Source organism: Trachemys scripta, chromosome 4 (genome assembly GCF_013100865.1).
Source record: "Trachemys scripta elegans isolate TJP31775 chromosome 4, CAS_Tse_1.0, whole genome shotgun sequence".
NCBI classification, from domain to species: domain Eukaryota; kingdom Metazoa; phylum Chordata; order Testudines; family Emydidae; genus Trachemys; species Trachemys scripta.
The window spans coordinates 87,638,298-87,654,963 of record NC_048301.1 but is presented as its reverse complement, the minus strand read 5'-3'; the positions used below and the strand labels follow the sequence as shown (position 1 = coordinate 87,654,963).

The 16,666-nt window shown below is 38.4% G+C and overlaps 1 protein-coding gene across 1 annotated transcript in view; it reads left to right on the top strand.

Moving 5' to 3' along the window:
• LGR4 (leucine rich repeat containing G protein-coupled receptor 4) overlaps positions 1-10,301 on the top strand; it is a 130,228-nt gene extending 119,927 nt beyond the window's left edge. Inside the window, exons 14-18 of the mRNA XM_034769845.1 lie at positions 239-310; positions 634-759; positions 2,794-2,915; positions 3,975-4,055; positions 7,342-10,301. Coding sequence (XP_034625736.1) covers positions 239-310; positions 634-759; positions 2,794-2,915; positions 3,975-4,055; positions 7,342-8,618 — 1,678 coding nt within the window. The 3' untranslated portion in view covers positions 8,619-10,301. The remainder of the gene's footprint in view (positions 1-238; positions 311-633; positions 760-2,793; positions 2,916-3,974; positions 4,056-7,341) is intronic.
• The last annotated feature ends 6,365 nt before the right edge of the window (positions 10,302-16,666 follow it).

The window sequence follows — 16,666 nt, the reverse complement described above, 5'->3', positions numbered from 1 at the left end:
GAGAGCTTATGTTCTCACCTCTCTGCAGATGCCCAGCACTTAGCAGGATTAAACCCATGTATACATGATTCTATATGGAAAATGTCATGGAGATACCAAAATATTGTTAAATCATGCAGATTACTTGACTTTCCTGTCAGAGGTATAATGTGATTGCCACTTACCTAGCTCCCAAACAATGGTTATTCTGACATTTCAGTTAAATTGCTAACTAAATGGCATTTTTTATTAATTGCAGTGATCTCAGTCGAAACTTGATCCAGCAGGTTCACAAGGAGGCATTTACTACACTTGGTGCTATAACTAATCTGTAAGTAGGCCATTTTGTGCAATAAACGAGCACCTCCAGCACTAAATTGCTGAAATGGTAAAATTTTCTCACTCAAAACTGATGTGTGTTTGCTTTTTTTTTTATAATTTTTCATCCCTAGAGATCCCCAAACTATACACACACAGCAATGAAATGAGGCACTCCTCTCTCTTGTGTGGAGGACAGAAGACATGCTGCTTGATGGGGGTTTTGGAGGACAGAATGTTAGCCAACGAACACTAGAGCAGATCCCTACTGATAGGAAACATGCCATGGGATCTTCAGACTTACTGTGTGTAACAATTTTAATATTCACCTTTCAGAGACTTAAGTTTCAATGAGCTGACTTCATTTCCAACTGAAGGACTGAATGGACTAAACCAGCTTAAACTTGCAGGCAACTCTGAGCTGAAAGAAGCATTGGCAGCAAAGGACTTTGTGAAGCTCCGGTATGTTAGTAGAAAAAACTACAGATTGTTCAGATGAACATTTAAAATAGCATTTAGATGAATAAACAACGTGACACAAGTCAAGTCAACTCAGTTAAGGTCACTGTGTTCCTGTTAACTAAACTCACTTGTACTGGATTTTTGTAATAAGTCCAGGGGGATCTTGACCATTCTTGTTCCATAAGGCTGCTCTCACCTGTTCTTTTTGGAATCCTTGACACCCTTCCACCCAACCCCTTCTATCTGAATTGGAGTAGTGGTATGGATGGAGTTCTGGATACCTGTGAAGACCCATTTGCCAGTGACTGAGCATGTCCTCTTCCTAGAGTCTGGAAAATGGGAGCTGGCTTATAATTCCACCACCCCAACCCTTTATACAAATGCTGGGTATTCTGTGAGGCCCAGCACAATAACAACACTAGGCATTTAGGGCCTGATCCAAAAGCTTGTTGAAATCAATGGAAACACTCTCATTGACTTTGGTGGGCTTTGGATCAGACCGTTATGTAGCTTTTCTTATTTTCAGAGACCGATAGAAACATAATTCTTATGTCCCCTATGAAACAGGTAAGAATTGTTTTAGATGGGGAAACTGAGGCAAAGACAGTTACTTGCCCAAGACCAGAGGAAAGAGTCAGATGTCTAGGATTCAATCCCAGGAGTTCGTGATATTCAGTCATGTGTTAACAAGAGACTCAGCTTTTTTTATCCAAAAGCTGAGAACTACTGTAGCATGGCATTCACTATTCTGACACTCCTCCAACATGAGCATATAAATAGTGTCCAGGCACAATACAGTTCTTGTAGGATTTCAATTATAGCCTTGACTCAGAATGACATTGGTTTTGTGAGATTTTGTTGTAAGGGTAATTAGAAGTACACCCGTCTCAAAATACTGTATACCTATGTACATTGCTTAATATTGATTAGCACAGGGGCATTCTAGATTGGTAAGAGTTACCATATTTTGACATGAACCTTGCAAAATTCCACGTTCCAGATGCAGGAATTACCAGAGTGGTGAGGAAATGCCACAGTTTGAGTACAGAGACCATGCTTCAGAAATCAAAGTGCAACCTACCTGACTAATCTTGTGGTGGTTCTTTGAATATGCACCGCTTTTCTAAATCTCTTCAGTGCCCCAATTGCTATAAGTGTGGTTTATTGTACTATTTCCCCCCCTCCCCCGCCCCATCTTCCACCTTAATTTTCTTTTATCTTGAAAGAAAAATAACTTCCAATGTTAGCAATATAATCTGTTCCATATAGATTGAGAAGAGGCAAAACAGTTGGATTCTTTGTTAGCAATCAGGTTGGCTACATCATGTTACCTGGAAAATTCAGATAAAGCTGCATGAGGCCACTGCTTTTGCACAGATTTTTATGGTAACAAATTAGTGCTGAACTGTATGTGTGACCAGCCCCTCCCATCCTTTTTTGCACTGATTTTTTAGCATGTCCTATTGCTGGCAGAAAGGAAGGTGCATACCAGGAAATCCTGACTTACTCTGTGAAGGATTTAATGTAAACAGAATGAACAATGAAGATGACAGATGCATGCTTAATAATGTGGTCATCTGGGAATTAACTTACTTGCACAACAGAGTTACTCTCCAGCCAGCTTGATTAGTTTTCATTTCTATGTATACAAGTGATAACATGAATACTAGTAACAACTTGCTTTGCATAAGACAGAGTTGAGCCAAACCCAGAGGAATGTTTCTTTACCTTCACCGCAGACTGAGGGCTTGGATGAAATGAAATCCTGATCCAAACCACCTCTGTTTTAGTTTTGCTTTTGCAAAAATCAAGAACTCCCTTTTTTTGCCCATCTCTAGTCAGTTTTAGTATCTTAAAGTGTAAGCTCTTCAGAAACTCTCATAACTGATTCTAGTTTGAAGTTGGTCTTTATTAATGTATGTGTCAAAAAGAAGCTGCTCTTGAACAGCTTTAGCTTTGAGGCATGCCACTTTTAAAAATTAAGAATATAGATGCTGCCAGCTAATATTGTTCATTGTTTTGCATGTATTTCAGGTCTCTGTCTGTTCCATATGCCTACCAGTGCTGTGCATTTTGGGGTTGTGACTCTTATTTGAACTCTAACATGGAAGATTCCAGCCACCACGATCAGAGTGTGTTGATAGATCATGATAGAGGTGAGTGCTCCATTGTACTAGGCGTTCCGCTGCATTGCAGAAGTTAGGCCAGACCAGGCAGATAATTTTGTTCTCCAACAAACAGATGTAGAAACTCATTTAAAGACTTATTATATGAGCACCCGCTACAAAATAATTGGTTCTATGTGATCCTATTCCTATTTCCAAAGGGATGAGTCTGCTTGGCTAACACAGGCTTTTCCCTGTTTCAGTTAGAAAATATTTTTTTTCTACTTCCATTGTATTAAATTGGCAGGATCAGTTATCTTGCTATTCACTTGCTTCCCAGAGCACACTCTAAGAAATATCCTGCTGGTCTCAGCATCTCCATCTCCCTTTAGAGACAGGGTCTGAACTGTGAGTGTTCAATCCCTTGTTTCAAGTTTCCAAGTTCTCCTCTTGATATGGTCTGGGGCAGACCCGGCTTAAAGCAATAGTCTCAACCTTTCTTACTCCTGGGACCCAAAGTCCATCTGAATTTCTTTTCCAGGAGCCAGCCAGATCCCACAATTCTTTGTGGGCACTAAGGATTGCAGCATGGCAAGAACCCATGCCTGTATGTTGTAGTAGGGAGTGCTGAGTGTGGAGGGCAAAGAGAGGAGAGAGATTGCTGGTGGGGTGCATCTCCTAACTCTTTCCCCCACATAGCATTCATCTCAGGGGCCCAGTAGTATTGTACAGGGAAGGGGATAAAAGAGGGGAGAAACCAGATGTAATGGGATTACTGCAGGAGTGGAGCAACAACAGGAGGAAGGGAGTAAGTGGCCTTTTCCTTCCCTTCCTTTCTTGAACTCCTGTTGAGTCCTAGCATCCAACGGATTTGTCGTGGGGATTATGATGGCAGAGGGTGGAATATATATATATATATATATATATATATATAAATAGCATTCAGCATATATAATCCCCAGAGAATGGAGTTAATTGCTTCAGATTTAATGATTTAAAAATACTTGGATGCTCAATTAGGTGGTTTAAAAAAAATAGTATCTGGTTAAAAATATTTGAAAAAAATCAAACTCCTACTACTTCGGGATTAAAATTCCTGCCTTTACTCAGCTACAGCAGATGCAGATGTTCCAAACACTGATGAGAATGAAGAACTGGGTCAGACAATTATTCATTGTACACCCACAACAGGTAATTAAAACAACCACTTTAGTTATATTCTGAACTTTTAGCCTTTCATTGTGCGTTAGGTGTCTACTGAATTATGTCTCTAATTCCTCATGGTCCCCATGTATACACAATCCTGCAGTGCTTGGGTGAAACTCCCACTGATGTCAGTGGTATCTTTGGATAAGTAAATACCACAGGACTTGGCCCAATTTAGCACTGTAGTAGAGAGCCAGGCTGGAACAAGTCCAGGTGTGATTCCCAACTCAGTGCACAGAGTCTTAGCCTTTACATTTAGAGTTGACAGTATGTATTGTCCTTTAATGCTTTGGACCAACTCTCCACATTAGCAGAGAATCCGAACTGCTCCAACTATAAAGGGTTGCAGTGCTTGTGGAGTTGCCGAAATTCTCTGATATTACAAAGGAACACCACAGACAGCTTCCATTGCTACTCTTCCTGCCCACCTATCTTCTTCTCCGTTGCAGCTACTCCTTCCTTGCCAGGTCACCCAAAAGGCTCAGACATACTACTAAAGCCACTGCCCACTACAGACCTGCTGAGAACCATTGCACTTTGTTCCAGCCAGCTAATATGGCTCCTGCCATGTACCTGCCATCTTCCCGTTCCCCTCCCATCCCCCCTTGCACAGAGGCATACTGCCAAGGCAATTGCCACAGGATGGAGAGAGGCCTGCACCTATTTTATCTCTGCCTCTCATGGCAATATTCTGAATCCATTATTCAGATTCACCAGACTGGCTTTTGCCTTTTGTGCCAGCTTCTGTTTTCATATGTGGAATGTTGGAGAGATTTCCTGGGTCACAGGAAAAGCAGTTTATGATTATAGGGAAAAATTTGTCATTGGTGTAACTGCACTGAACTCAGCAGTTACATTGGGAATGAATTTAACCTATGCTGCTTTGTGCTTGTTTGCTTTTAGATTGTTAGGTTGCTCACAGGAATTCTAATTCATGTGCTATAGTCTAAGGTTTACAGCTTTTAGCGCTCTCATTTTGCACATGCTGGTGATGCTTCAACTCTTTAAGGAGCTAAGCACAACTACTTGTTTTTTAAGCTTAGTGCCTACCTCAACTCCTCCCCTCCCCCCGCCACTCATAATCTCTTCCCAGTCCAAGATGTCGCTCTGTTCTTGAGTAGGACACCTGCCCTCTGTGTAAATACAGAATCACTGCTCAGATGCCAGGTCCACTCCTCATTTTGTCTAGTTGCAGAGAATAGATTGCAAATCACTTAACTAATGGGGCCAGCAATTGGAAGCATCAAAACTCCTCCCTCTCCACCTTACCCATGTACTTGCACTGAGAATGGGAAAAGGAAGACTTTTCCTGGGGGAACAAAAAGCATGAGGTGGCAGAGGAGGCAATAGATGAAGGTAGTTGAAGGCTGAGGGGGATTTTTTCTATCTGAGTGGAAGAGATAGCCACTAGCATATACCACAGCTGTTAGAAAATTATTTGCAAATTTGTCTTGGGAATATTGAATTCCCTTTCCATCAACACTATTTGTTCCCTTTTTCTTTTCCTAAATAGTATGCAGTTTTTGCCTTAAAGTAGTATTCTGATTAACATTAATATGTTCATATGATATGAAAAAAATATTGTTTGAAAATAATTATTCAGTGAGGAATCTACTACTTGGGAATGCCTGCAAGAAAGGGAAATTTGTCAGCTGTTTTGGTTGGTCTATTTTCTAATGATCCAACTGTACCATTATGTAAACTGATTTCCCTCAATGCAGAAGAACATGTTGATTTCTGTCTTGGCTATAAACTAGAGTCAAGATTAAATTGTACTGGGTTCTGAAACAGAGTTCCAAAAGGCAATTAAGACCTTGAGGGATTTTTGCACTGACCTTTGATTGTTTTCCACAATAACTGTTTCACTTAGAGTTTGGGGAAGACTGTACCTACTGTGTGGTCTTGGGGCTATTTGTGGCCCTTGATGCTCTAAATTGGGGTTATCTTGTGCTGGCTGGATCAGCCTCCAGGAGCTTTTCACCAGCTCAAGATGATAGCACCTTCTGATCGTGCCCCTTCTTGCCCTAAATGGCTCCCTGCACCCAAGGGCCACTGGCACGTGGCATAGAGCTGGGGCCACCTGAGATTCCCCATATGCAAGAGGGATTGCCACTTACGATGTTTAGTGTAAGTGCTTGGGACACAGCAAGGGCCAAGGCCCATCACATTGGTAAACAAAGTTTTTGAGAGAGCAGCAGAGAGTCCTGTGGCACCTTATAGACTAACAGATGTATTGGAGCATGAGTTTTCGTGGGTGAATACCCACTTTGTTTGATGCATGTGCAAAGTTTTGGAGGACTCCAAGAGTATTACTTTGCATATATAGGTAAATAAATAAATACAAAGAGAGAGAGAGAGCACACACATCTTATTGACTTTCAAAATGCACTAGATACATTCATTAAATAACCTTCATGACATCCATGTGATCTCCTATAGGAGTTCATGTGGAGGGGATTTGAGGGAGTGTGGGAGCAATGATGCTGCTTAAGCTCAATCTCTTTCCTTGTGACAGATTTATGGTTTAAGTTGATTTACCTCTCATTTCTTCATCTCCATGGCAAAAAATGTAGAGTATAATTTTCTTCTGTGACTTCCCCAAAGTAGCCCAGTGTGTCACTGGCAGGACTGGGAACAGAAAACTTGTGGTGAAATCCTGCCCCTGTTTAAGTAAATAAATTGAGTTTGTTGGCTTTTTACAAAAGTGTTTTCTTGTAACTTCTTTTTTTTTTTTTTTTTTTTAAAGAAGAAACATTGACAACGTAAAGTAACCCAGAGCTATTCCAAAGGGAGTGTTTGTGAATTGCATATTACAGGAACTTCAGGGTTTTTTTGTTTGTTTGTTTGTTTGTTTGTTTTAAAGGAGTGGGGCAAATTTTTCAGGATAGATTTGAACAGCAAAGTGTTTCTATTTCTTTGTACCAGTGTGTTTATAAAAAGTATGGAGGTAAAAATAAAAGTTATTTAGGTGACCCTAATAAAAGCTCTGTTGAGTTGCAGAAAGACAATTAGGGTTTAATTATTTATTTTGTTTACACGGACTATTCCTGAGTGACCATTCTTCCTAGTAATTATCTCTTCAGGCTTAATTAATTCGTAAATAGCTTCAGCAGCACAGTTTACTTTCAACTGACCTATTTAGTAGTTCAGATGAGTGCTGCTGTTCCAGAAATAATGAGTTCTGTGCTTGTAATAGTGCTTAATTATGTAAGATTTTCAGTGATATTTTATTTTTCTTAATTCCTTGTCCTTTTTGTTGTGTTTCTTCTAGGTGCTTTTAAGCCCTGTGAATATTTACTGGGAAGCTGGATGATTCGACTTACTGTCTGGTTTATTTTTCTGGTTGCCTTGTTCTTCAACCTGCTTGTCATGTTAACGATATTTGCATCTTGTACTCCATTGTCTTCCTCCAAACTGTTTATAGGCCTGATTTCTGTCTCTAATTTATTTATGGGAATCTATACTGGTATATTAACTTTCCTGGATGCAGTCTCTTGGGGAAGATTTGCTGAATTTGGCATATGGTGGGAGACTGGCAGTGGTTGTAAAGTTGCTGGGTTTCTTGCAGTCTTTTCATCAGAAAGTGCCATTTTTTTCCTGATGTTGGCAGCTGTTGAACGAAGCTTCTCCGCAAAACAGATAATTAAAAATGGGAAAAGCAATCGTCTAAAACAATTCCAAATTGCTGCAATTTTTGCTTTCCTGTGTGCTATGGTAGCTGGATGCTTACCACTTTTCCATAGAGGGGAGTATTCAGCCTCACCACTCTGCTTGCCCTTCCCCACCGGAGAAACACCTTCACTAGGGTTTACAGTAACTTTAGTGCTCCTAAACTCATTAGCATTTTTGCTAATGGCTATTATCTATACTAAACTTTACTGCAACTTGGAAAAAGAGGACCTCTCAGAAAACACACAATCCAGCATGATTAAGCATGTCGCTTGGCTAATCTTCACCAATTGCATCTTTTTCTGTCCTGTTGCATTTTTCTCATTTGCACCACTGATCACTGCAATCTCCATCAGCCCTGAAATAATGAAGTCTGTTACTCTAATATTTTTCCCATTACCTGCTTGTCTGAATCCAGTCCTATACGTTTTTTTCAACCCAATGTTCAAGGAAGACTGGAAATTACTTAGACGGTATATCACCAAAAAAAATGGAGCAGTGGCAATTGCTGTCAATACTCAAGGTGGCTGTGTGACACAGGATTTCTACTATGACTGTGGCATGTATTCACATTTGCAGGGTAACCTTACCATGTGTGAATGTTGTGAATCACTTCTTTTATCCAAACCTGTACCATGCAAACACTTAATAAAATCACACAGTTGTCCTACTCTGGCAGTGGTGCCTTGCCAACGGCCAGATGGGTATTGGTCAGACTGTGGCACACAGTCTGCTCATTCTGATTATGCAGATGAGGATGACTCTTTTGTGTCGGACAGTTCAGACCAAGTGCAGGCCTGTGGTCGCGCATGTTTCTATCAAAGCAGAGGATTCCCTTTGGTTCGTTATGCCTACAATATACCAAGAATTAAAGACTGAAAGGCTTTGCTGTAAGCTGTTCTCATAAGGAAGAAGTACAATGTTTCGTAGACCATACCTGTTCTGACCTTTCAACCAGGAAGCACTTTTGTAATCATTGTGTGGTGTCACTTGTAAAGAAGGGAAGTGGGCAGTAAGTTTCTTGAGCCATACATTTGAGGGAGGGAAAAGTTGCCAACTGTAAATAATGGGTAAACCAAAACTTGTAACCCAATATTTTTATTCTTTCCAAGCAATACTGGTTTCTTTTATACAGTTTTTATGTGCTAAAGGTCTGTTTCCATGTTGAACTCCAATTGTATTTTGCTTCTACTGTTGTGTGAGGCAAGTTCTGTCAAGTTTTCTGGTTAAGCACAATATAAGGGACAGCTGTTAATATTAAGAAATTATTTTTAAATGTGATTTTCTATAATTAAGAAAAAATTGTTGCTAGCTTTGTATAGTATTTTCAGCATTAATCTCAGGATGACTTACTGCAGGGCCAAAAGAAGGGACTACGTCTCCCATACAGAACTGTGAGAGCAATATAGGTATAACATTTTTGTTTTTTATATTTCAAACTAAGATTTGATCTTAATAAGAACTATTTTTTATTTAAAAAAATCTTTTATCCCTCAAGATCTGCAGACTGTATGAAATAAGAATATTAACAGTTGTCGGGAGTGGTAGAACTGAATATGGTTTTCAGTGGAGACACACTGCTTTAGGTGAAAACCATAGTACCATTCTTCAGTATTATGTAAGGTCATACTACCAGAAGGAATTACCGTGGGCTAGACAGCGTATATTGTCAGTACTGTCTGTGTGTGAGGTTAGCATGCTTATTTAGAAAGACAGAGAGAAGCTAAAATATTTTGCAGCCCTATTCACTGTTAGTAATAGTGCTTATACACACAATGATGTCTCTGAGCATCTTGAGACTTTACCAAAAGGGGTGGCAATGAAAAGCAGTTTTGCAATTTAGAAACTTCTGCATCTCTGCCAATTATTTCTCTCCAAGTAAAGTACAATGTGGTGAGATGGACTAATTTTCATGTAAATTGGTGAATTAATTTAAAATTTTTTCTTAAGCATCTAAGACCCAAATATCACTTAATTACCATCAATTATCCTTTAATCTGTACTTAGTTTGAAGTTTGATCAACATAAAGTTATGAATGCATGATCAAAGTACACCTCTACCCCGATATAACACGAATTCGGATATAACGCGGTAAAGCAGTGCTCCAAGGGGGCAGGGCTGCGCACTCCGGCAGATCAAAGCAAGTTCGATATAACGCGGTTTCACCTATAACACAGTAAGATTTTTTTTTGGCTTCCGAGGACGGCATTATACCGGGGTAGAGGTGTAATTATATAAGTTTCTTGAACAATATGCTGAATCAATAGCAAATCCACTGCCATACCAGTTACTCTGGAAATGTTCTTGTTAAGATTTAAGCTAGATTGCTATTTTGAGAATTAAACTGTACATACTGTGCATATAATGAATTTTTATCTTTGTATTGTAAATTATTTGATAGAACACATGATGGGAAATATGGCTTCAGTTCATTTTGTTAATTAAAGCTACCTCCTAAACTATAGTGGCTGCCAGTAATTGTGGTTTATATACTTTTTGCATTGTAAATAGACATGGTTGTACATTGTCACTGTAATAAAACAGAATCCTTGTATATCAAATCATGTAGTTTGTACAAAATATTGGGAGGGTTTCATTTACTGTATGCTGTAATTTTTGTAAGCCAAACTATTCAAGTAAAAACAAACAAAAAACAGAAAAGAAAATCATCCCAGAGTTTTAGCTTTCTTATAGTTATATTACTCATAAATATTTCATCTTAAGTTGGCATGGAGTGTCTCACTAAAAGCAAATAGTGTACATGAATATTGCTAAAAATCACACTTCTTAAAAAATGCATAAGATATTGGAAAAGTTCCAGATGCACAAAATCAGCATGGGAAATTATGCTCATAAATATGCTGTCAGATACAATATATTACCTATGGTTGGAGTTTTGGAAAGAGATGTGCCAACAGAATAACAGAGTTGCCAGTTTAAATGTGAATTTATGAACTAAACTTAATGCTGTAGACTTGCAGCATCCGGAGAAGCGTTTGGCTTTTTACAAAGCACTCTTCATTGTGAAGTATAGAATTTAAACCCAAAGGTACCTGTACATTTTTAGTATGACTTGGAAGATCATCCAGATGCTAAATATTTATTTTTTAAAACCCATCATTTCATTGCCAAGATGCAGGTTTTTTGAGCCACTATTATATGAGAATGCACAATCTGTTTAACATTCCTTCTGTTGGCAATGTAGCAGCAGTTAAATAACTGTTTGACGTATATGTAGCTACTTTCAGCTCTATTTGAAAAGAGGAAAATAAGTTTCAAATGGAAAAATACAATCAGGGAAAGATATCAGAGGGGTAGCCGTGTTAGTCTGAATCTGTAAAAAGCAACAGAGGGTCCTGTGGCACTTACTTACTGATTTATACCTGCCTCTGGAGATTTCCATTACTTGCATCTGAAGAAGTGAGGTTCTTACCCACGAAAGGTTATGCTCCCAATACTTCTGTTAGTCTTAAAGGTGCCACAGGACCCTCTGTTGCTTTTTAATCAGGGAAAGAAAAACTATCAAGCTTCCAATCGGACAGTGGTTCTCAATTTTTTGTACTGGTGACCCCTTTCACATAGCAAGCCTCTAAGTGTGATTCCCCGCCCCTAAATTAAAAACACTTTTTATATATTTAACACCATTATAAATGCTGGAGGCAAAGCAAGGTTTGGGGTGGAGACAGACAGCTCATGACCCCCCATGTAATAACTTTGTGACCCCCTGAGGGGTCCCAACCCCCAATTTGAGAACCCCTGCCTTAGGGTATAGAGCAACAAAATGTTTTTTTTAAAAAATCAGACTTTATTAAATATTGATACCTTTCTTTAAAGTGTTACTAAAATAGTCAGATACTGTTAGGATGACCAGATAGCAAGTGTGAAAAATTGAGACAGGGGGTGGGGAATAATAGGAGCCTATATAGGAAAAAGCCCCAAATATCAGGACTGTCCCTATAAAATTGGGACATCTGGTCACCCTAGATACTGTTAAGTTGATACGTTCATGTTTTAAACTCTGGAAAATATTGGCTTGTAATGTGCTTGTTAATTGTGACTGTGACTTAATAGATGCTTTTTAATTGTATTCCTCCCAGTTTCTTCCAAAGCTAGCCAACATGAAATAGGTTCTTTCTACCATCAGAGAGAGCTAGAAGGGGGGAAGGGGAAATACAAGCAATAATCCCCTGAAGTCACTCCCTTGAGAAAGAGGGCTGCAAAACGGGGGCCCAACTCCACCAACACAAGATAAAGGTGGCAGGTGTGGGCTTGCACAGGAGAACTTGGAGAAATCCAGTTAAACGGTAGGAAAGGCCTTTCAACAATGTCCTATGCCTCATAAGTTAGTTGAAGTAGTAATGCTCAATGCTAGAACAACCACAGGGTAGGTACAGGAAAAACCACCAACAGAGAATACAGCTGTCAGCATCCACCCCCCAAAAGTGGCATCTTGTGGCTCCCCTATTCCCCATAATGATATGAAGAGGGGAATATAATGATACATGGGTGTCTGACATAGTTCTAGTGAGTAACTTACTTTTTTCAGTCAAGTAAAAATTACTTACAGAATTAATGTTCCTGAAGGTTTCTCCTGATAACAATAGCTTCCTGACTGCAGTTTTGAACTTAAAGTAATTGAAATCCTAGAAAATTAAACCCTTCTTGGTTACTGCAAGAAACAGAACAAACAGATCACCTGATTTTCTAACCCTTCCTGTTACTTTGAGAGAGACTTAAAACCATCCTCACAGCAAAGATAAGGATGAGTTTTTTTCTAAATCCTGCCAAATACGAGCACTGGAGAGAAGTCCCACAAAGAAAATGGAACCTAGTCTGCCAGAAAGAACTCACCCGATATGCAAGATGCAGGAAACCAATTGAGCTGGGTCATCTATCCATCACATTCTATAGGTGTAGTGACACTACGAGAACCTTGGCTATTTTTCTTGTCTCCTGCCGGTGGGGGGTACCTTTGTTTAGACTGTCATAGGAGGATACTGAAGAAAGAAACTGCTAAATCTTTTATGTAATAAGGTCTCCACTTAGAAATAAGTTTTTATGTTCACTTTTTAGTTAGTTTTATTTGTTTTAAAAATAAATTTATTAAAAGGCAAAAAAAAAAAAAGGCATTCCCATTTTGGGTGCTTACTGAAATCAGTTACTTCAAATATTTTGGCAGTTTGCTGTTGTGCATGAGTGATCACCTGGAGTTTAAAATCTGTAATTGGGGGTCCAGACTTTATGCAGTTATTCCTTTAATGGAAGTTTTACACAAGTAATGCCTGCAAGCCCATGCTTTTCTAAGAACATTTAAAATATTAACATAGATCAAAGACAAAAATGGGTTTTTGTATTATGCTTTTTAAAAAAAATAATCTCAAACACTAATTTAACCTGCAGAATTCAATCTGTCGTGTACAAATGTTGTTTTCTGATGTAGGGCCATTTTTGCAGTTTAAGTGATATACATTTTCATACATAAGTCTCAAGTTGTCAATTACATCCCTTAAATTTTCAGTTCTAGCTGCACCCTTCCAGCTGAATCTCCTGTGTGTTTAATTTTGTAATTATAAATACTTTTATCAAAATCGTACACATCCTTTTATGTCTAACTTCTCTCACTTCTTTTGACTTTATTGAACAGTTTTTTACCAGCTTTTTGTTCTAATTTGCAGGCTAATACTTTTTAATTAACCAAAATATGTATAGTTTTCTTCAGAAGCTTATCCATATCTCAAATACCATACTCTCAATTTAATTATATTTTTTTAATTGTCTAGGTGCTTTGATCTCTTACTGCTAGCTTCCAAGTTTCAATTTTTTTTTTTGGCTGGAGGTTTTTTTATATACAGTATATACAGTAGAATCTTATTAATTTCCACTAAAGACTGGGACACCTGTTGCTAATGACTGAATTTTATAAAATTAATTGAGTGAATGAAAAAAATTGAAAAGAGAGGATATTGCATCATATTGTTTTTTGTAAATTGTAGAGGCATTCATACACCATAACGACTTAGATGTGGACAAGTTTGTTTTAATGTATTAAAGGTATTTTATATGAAATGAGATGTAATAGATTTTGTAAATGAAATATACTGCTGCATTTACTATAAAATCTTTGTTTTGAGTTGGGGATAGAGTAGACTATCTTGCTTCTGGGTAGATAAGAAGAGTTCTACTATATCAAAATATGATGTTTCATTGCCAAGCCACAAGGCACTACCTGCATTTTCCTCTGAAATGCTCAATCTAACCATATGATCTGTTCTAAAAAAATGAACCATATTGTTAATTGGAGATTTTACTCCAATTAGATGATCATTCAAGTGAAGACTTGTTGCAACGGGAAAAAAGGGCCACACGGTTGACTGATTGATAGTGACCTCTAAATAATGTTAAAAACAATGAGACAAATTTGGCATGAGCATACAGACTGAGGGTACATCTACGTTGTAATAAAAGACCTGGGGCATGGCCACAGCTGGGGGTCAGCCAACTTGGGCTCAGACTGTGCAGCTAAAAATTTCAGCATAGACATTGGGGCTCGGGCTGGAGCCCACAAGGGGGATGGCTCTCAGAGCCAGGATGCAGCCTAGGCCTGAACGTCTACATTGCAACTTTTAGCCCTGCAGCCCAAGTACAAGTCAATTGACTTGGGCTCTGAGACTCTGTGCCATGGATTTTTTTTTACTGCAGATGAAATCCTGACCCACTGAAGTCAATGGGAGTCTTGCCATTGATTTCATGGGACCAGGATTTCACTCTGAATATTCCATACAGATTCCTTCAGAATTTTCCCACAGAAGAAAGAAATTCTCCCCATCTTTAGGCTACTCCCATTGCAATGGAAAGAAGTTTTAAATATATCAGTGTGGAAAAATGAGGAATGCTAAAACACACTATAATTAAGGTCCCCAAAATTCCACAGCCTCTGGAAAAATATGACCAAAAAGAACTAAAAGCAGCCAATACATCTTCACAAAGGTAGACACTTGCAGAGTGGGCCTATCAGAGCCTGGTCTGCTCGGGTGATGGGTATGAGGCCAGGTGTTTCTCCCTGGCTCAAAGGACTGCTGTTCCTCCCTTTGTTGGGAAACTCTGCAGATTTAAAGACCAAATACTAAATCTGTAGATTTGTCTGAGGGTGGTGAAAATTAACAGATTAGACAGCATAATGTTACACCAAAATATATGGACAGTCAAAAATGGAATATATGGGATTTAAAATTTTTAGATGTAGTATTGAGAAGATTTAGAAGAAGATTTTCAAGATTTAGATATACTTCCTGGTATTGAGAATCTATTGAAAACGATATAAAATGTGAATTTAATGTTTCCTTTTATCAGATACAGCTAAGAATAAATTGTCTACATTATTTTAACTTGATGCTGCTTTTAGTGAAATAGGATGAACTATGATACCTTTTCCCTCCATTTTTGTTAACTTGCATGATAATTCAGAAACAAGATTCTGGTTAATTAGGAAATCTGTATATTTCTAGATTCTTCACATCAGACAGATCCACAGAAAGAAAATATGAATGCTATAATGTCAGAGTCTTGAAATGGTATACAGATAGCATGGTTTTTTTAATCTGCAAAATTGCAAGTTTAAATAAGGATTAATACATAACTCAGCCAAAAAATTTTTTTAGTCTAAATTGACTACTTCTGCTGTGTGTAAATCATCATGATCTAGGAATGAGATTAATGCCTACTTATCATATTTTTAATTTTTTATGCTATTAAGAGAATAAGAAAGGGTTTATTTTTATAACAATTTAATGTCTTTATTATCATTCCAAGTGTGAAAATGGTAATAAATGCTGTTATTCATAAATATTTTAGTTGCCTGTTTATTTCCCCTTTCTTCCCTTATTCACAGGAAGTTTTTTTTCTTAATTGTTATTTTGTGTACGATTATTTAGTAGCATATATTTTCTAGTATCTAATAAGGACTTTCTCAGTTTTTCTAGGTGTAACTTTCAGTAGTTGTAATTAAAAATGTGTAGATATTAAAAAATAAGCAATAGAAAAGATATGTAAGTAATAAGCAGCCTGATCTTATAGGGTTTGAGTCAAAGTCCACTAGTCAACAAAAAGACATAACATAATCACATCGCCAAAAGAGACGTCTCCGTAGTGAATGCCTCCTGGAACAGGGATTTAGGGTATGTCTGTATCACAGATGCAACAGCGGCACAGCAACAGCGCTGTAGTGCCTGAGTGTAGATACTTGATACAGCAACAGAGAAGGGTTTTTCCATCATTGTAGTTAAACCATGCCTTCGGGAGGCAGTAGCTAGGTTGACAGAAGAATTCTAGCGGTGTCTGTACTGGGACTTAGGTCAACTTACCTGTGTCTCTCAGGATGTGAATTTTTCACACACCCAAGTGATGTACCAAGGTTGGACATGAGTTTTAGATGAAGATCAGGCCTTAAATTATCATTACAGCTACATTTCAATGATTATTTTGTAAATTTCATAGAGCTACAGGCCAGAAGGAACCATGAGATAATCTAGTCTGGCCACCTTTTATATCACAGGCCATTAAATTTCACCAAATATTTCTATATTGAGCCCAATGACTTTAGGTAGACTAAAGCATTTCAGACCTCAGGAGTCTAAACTGTTGTGTGCCATAGGCAGAAAACAGGAGAGACCAAGGTGCCACCAATACCTGAGGCCCCTGCAATGGCAGGGAATAGATAAGGTAAAATGTCTGGATGATCTTAGCATGTGATCCTCACTGCATGCTGCTGCAGCAGACAGTGAAAAAAACCCTAAGGTCCTAGCCAATCTGACTTGGAGGCAAATTCCTTCACAATCCCAAATTGGGCAACCAATTTGATCCTGAATGTCTGAGCAAGACATATCAGTCAAGCTTCTAAAAAAGAGAATTCTCCCCACCACTTCAGACC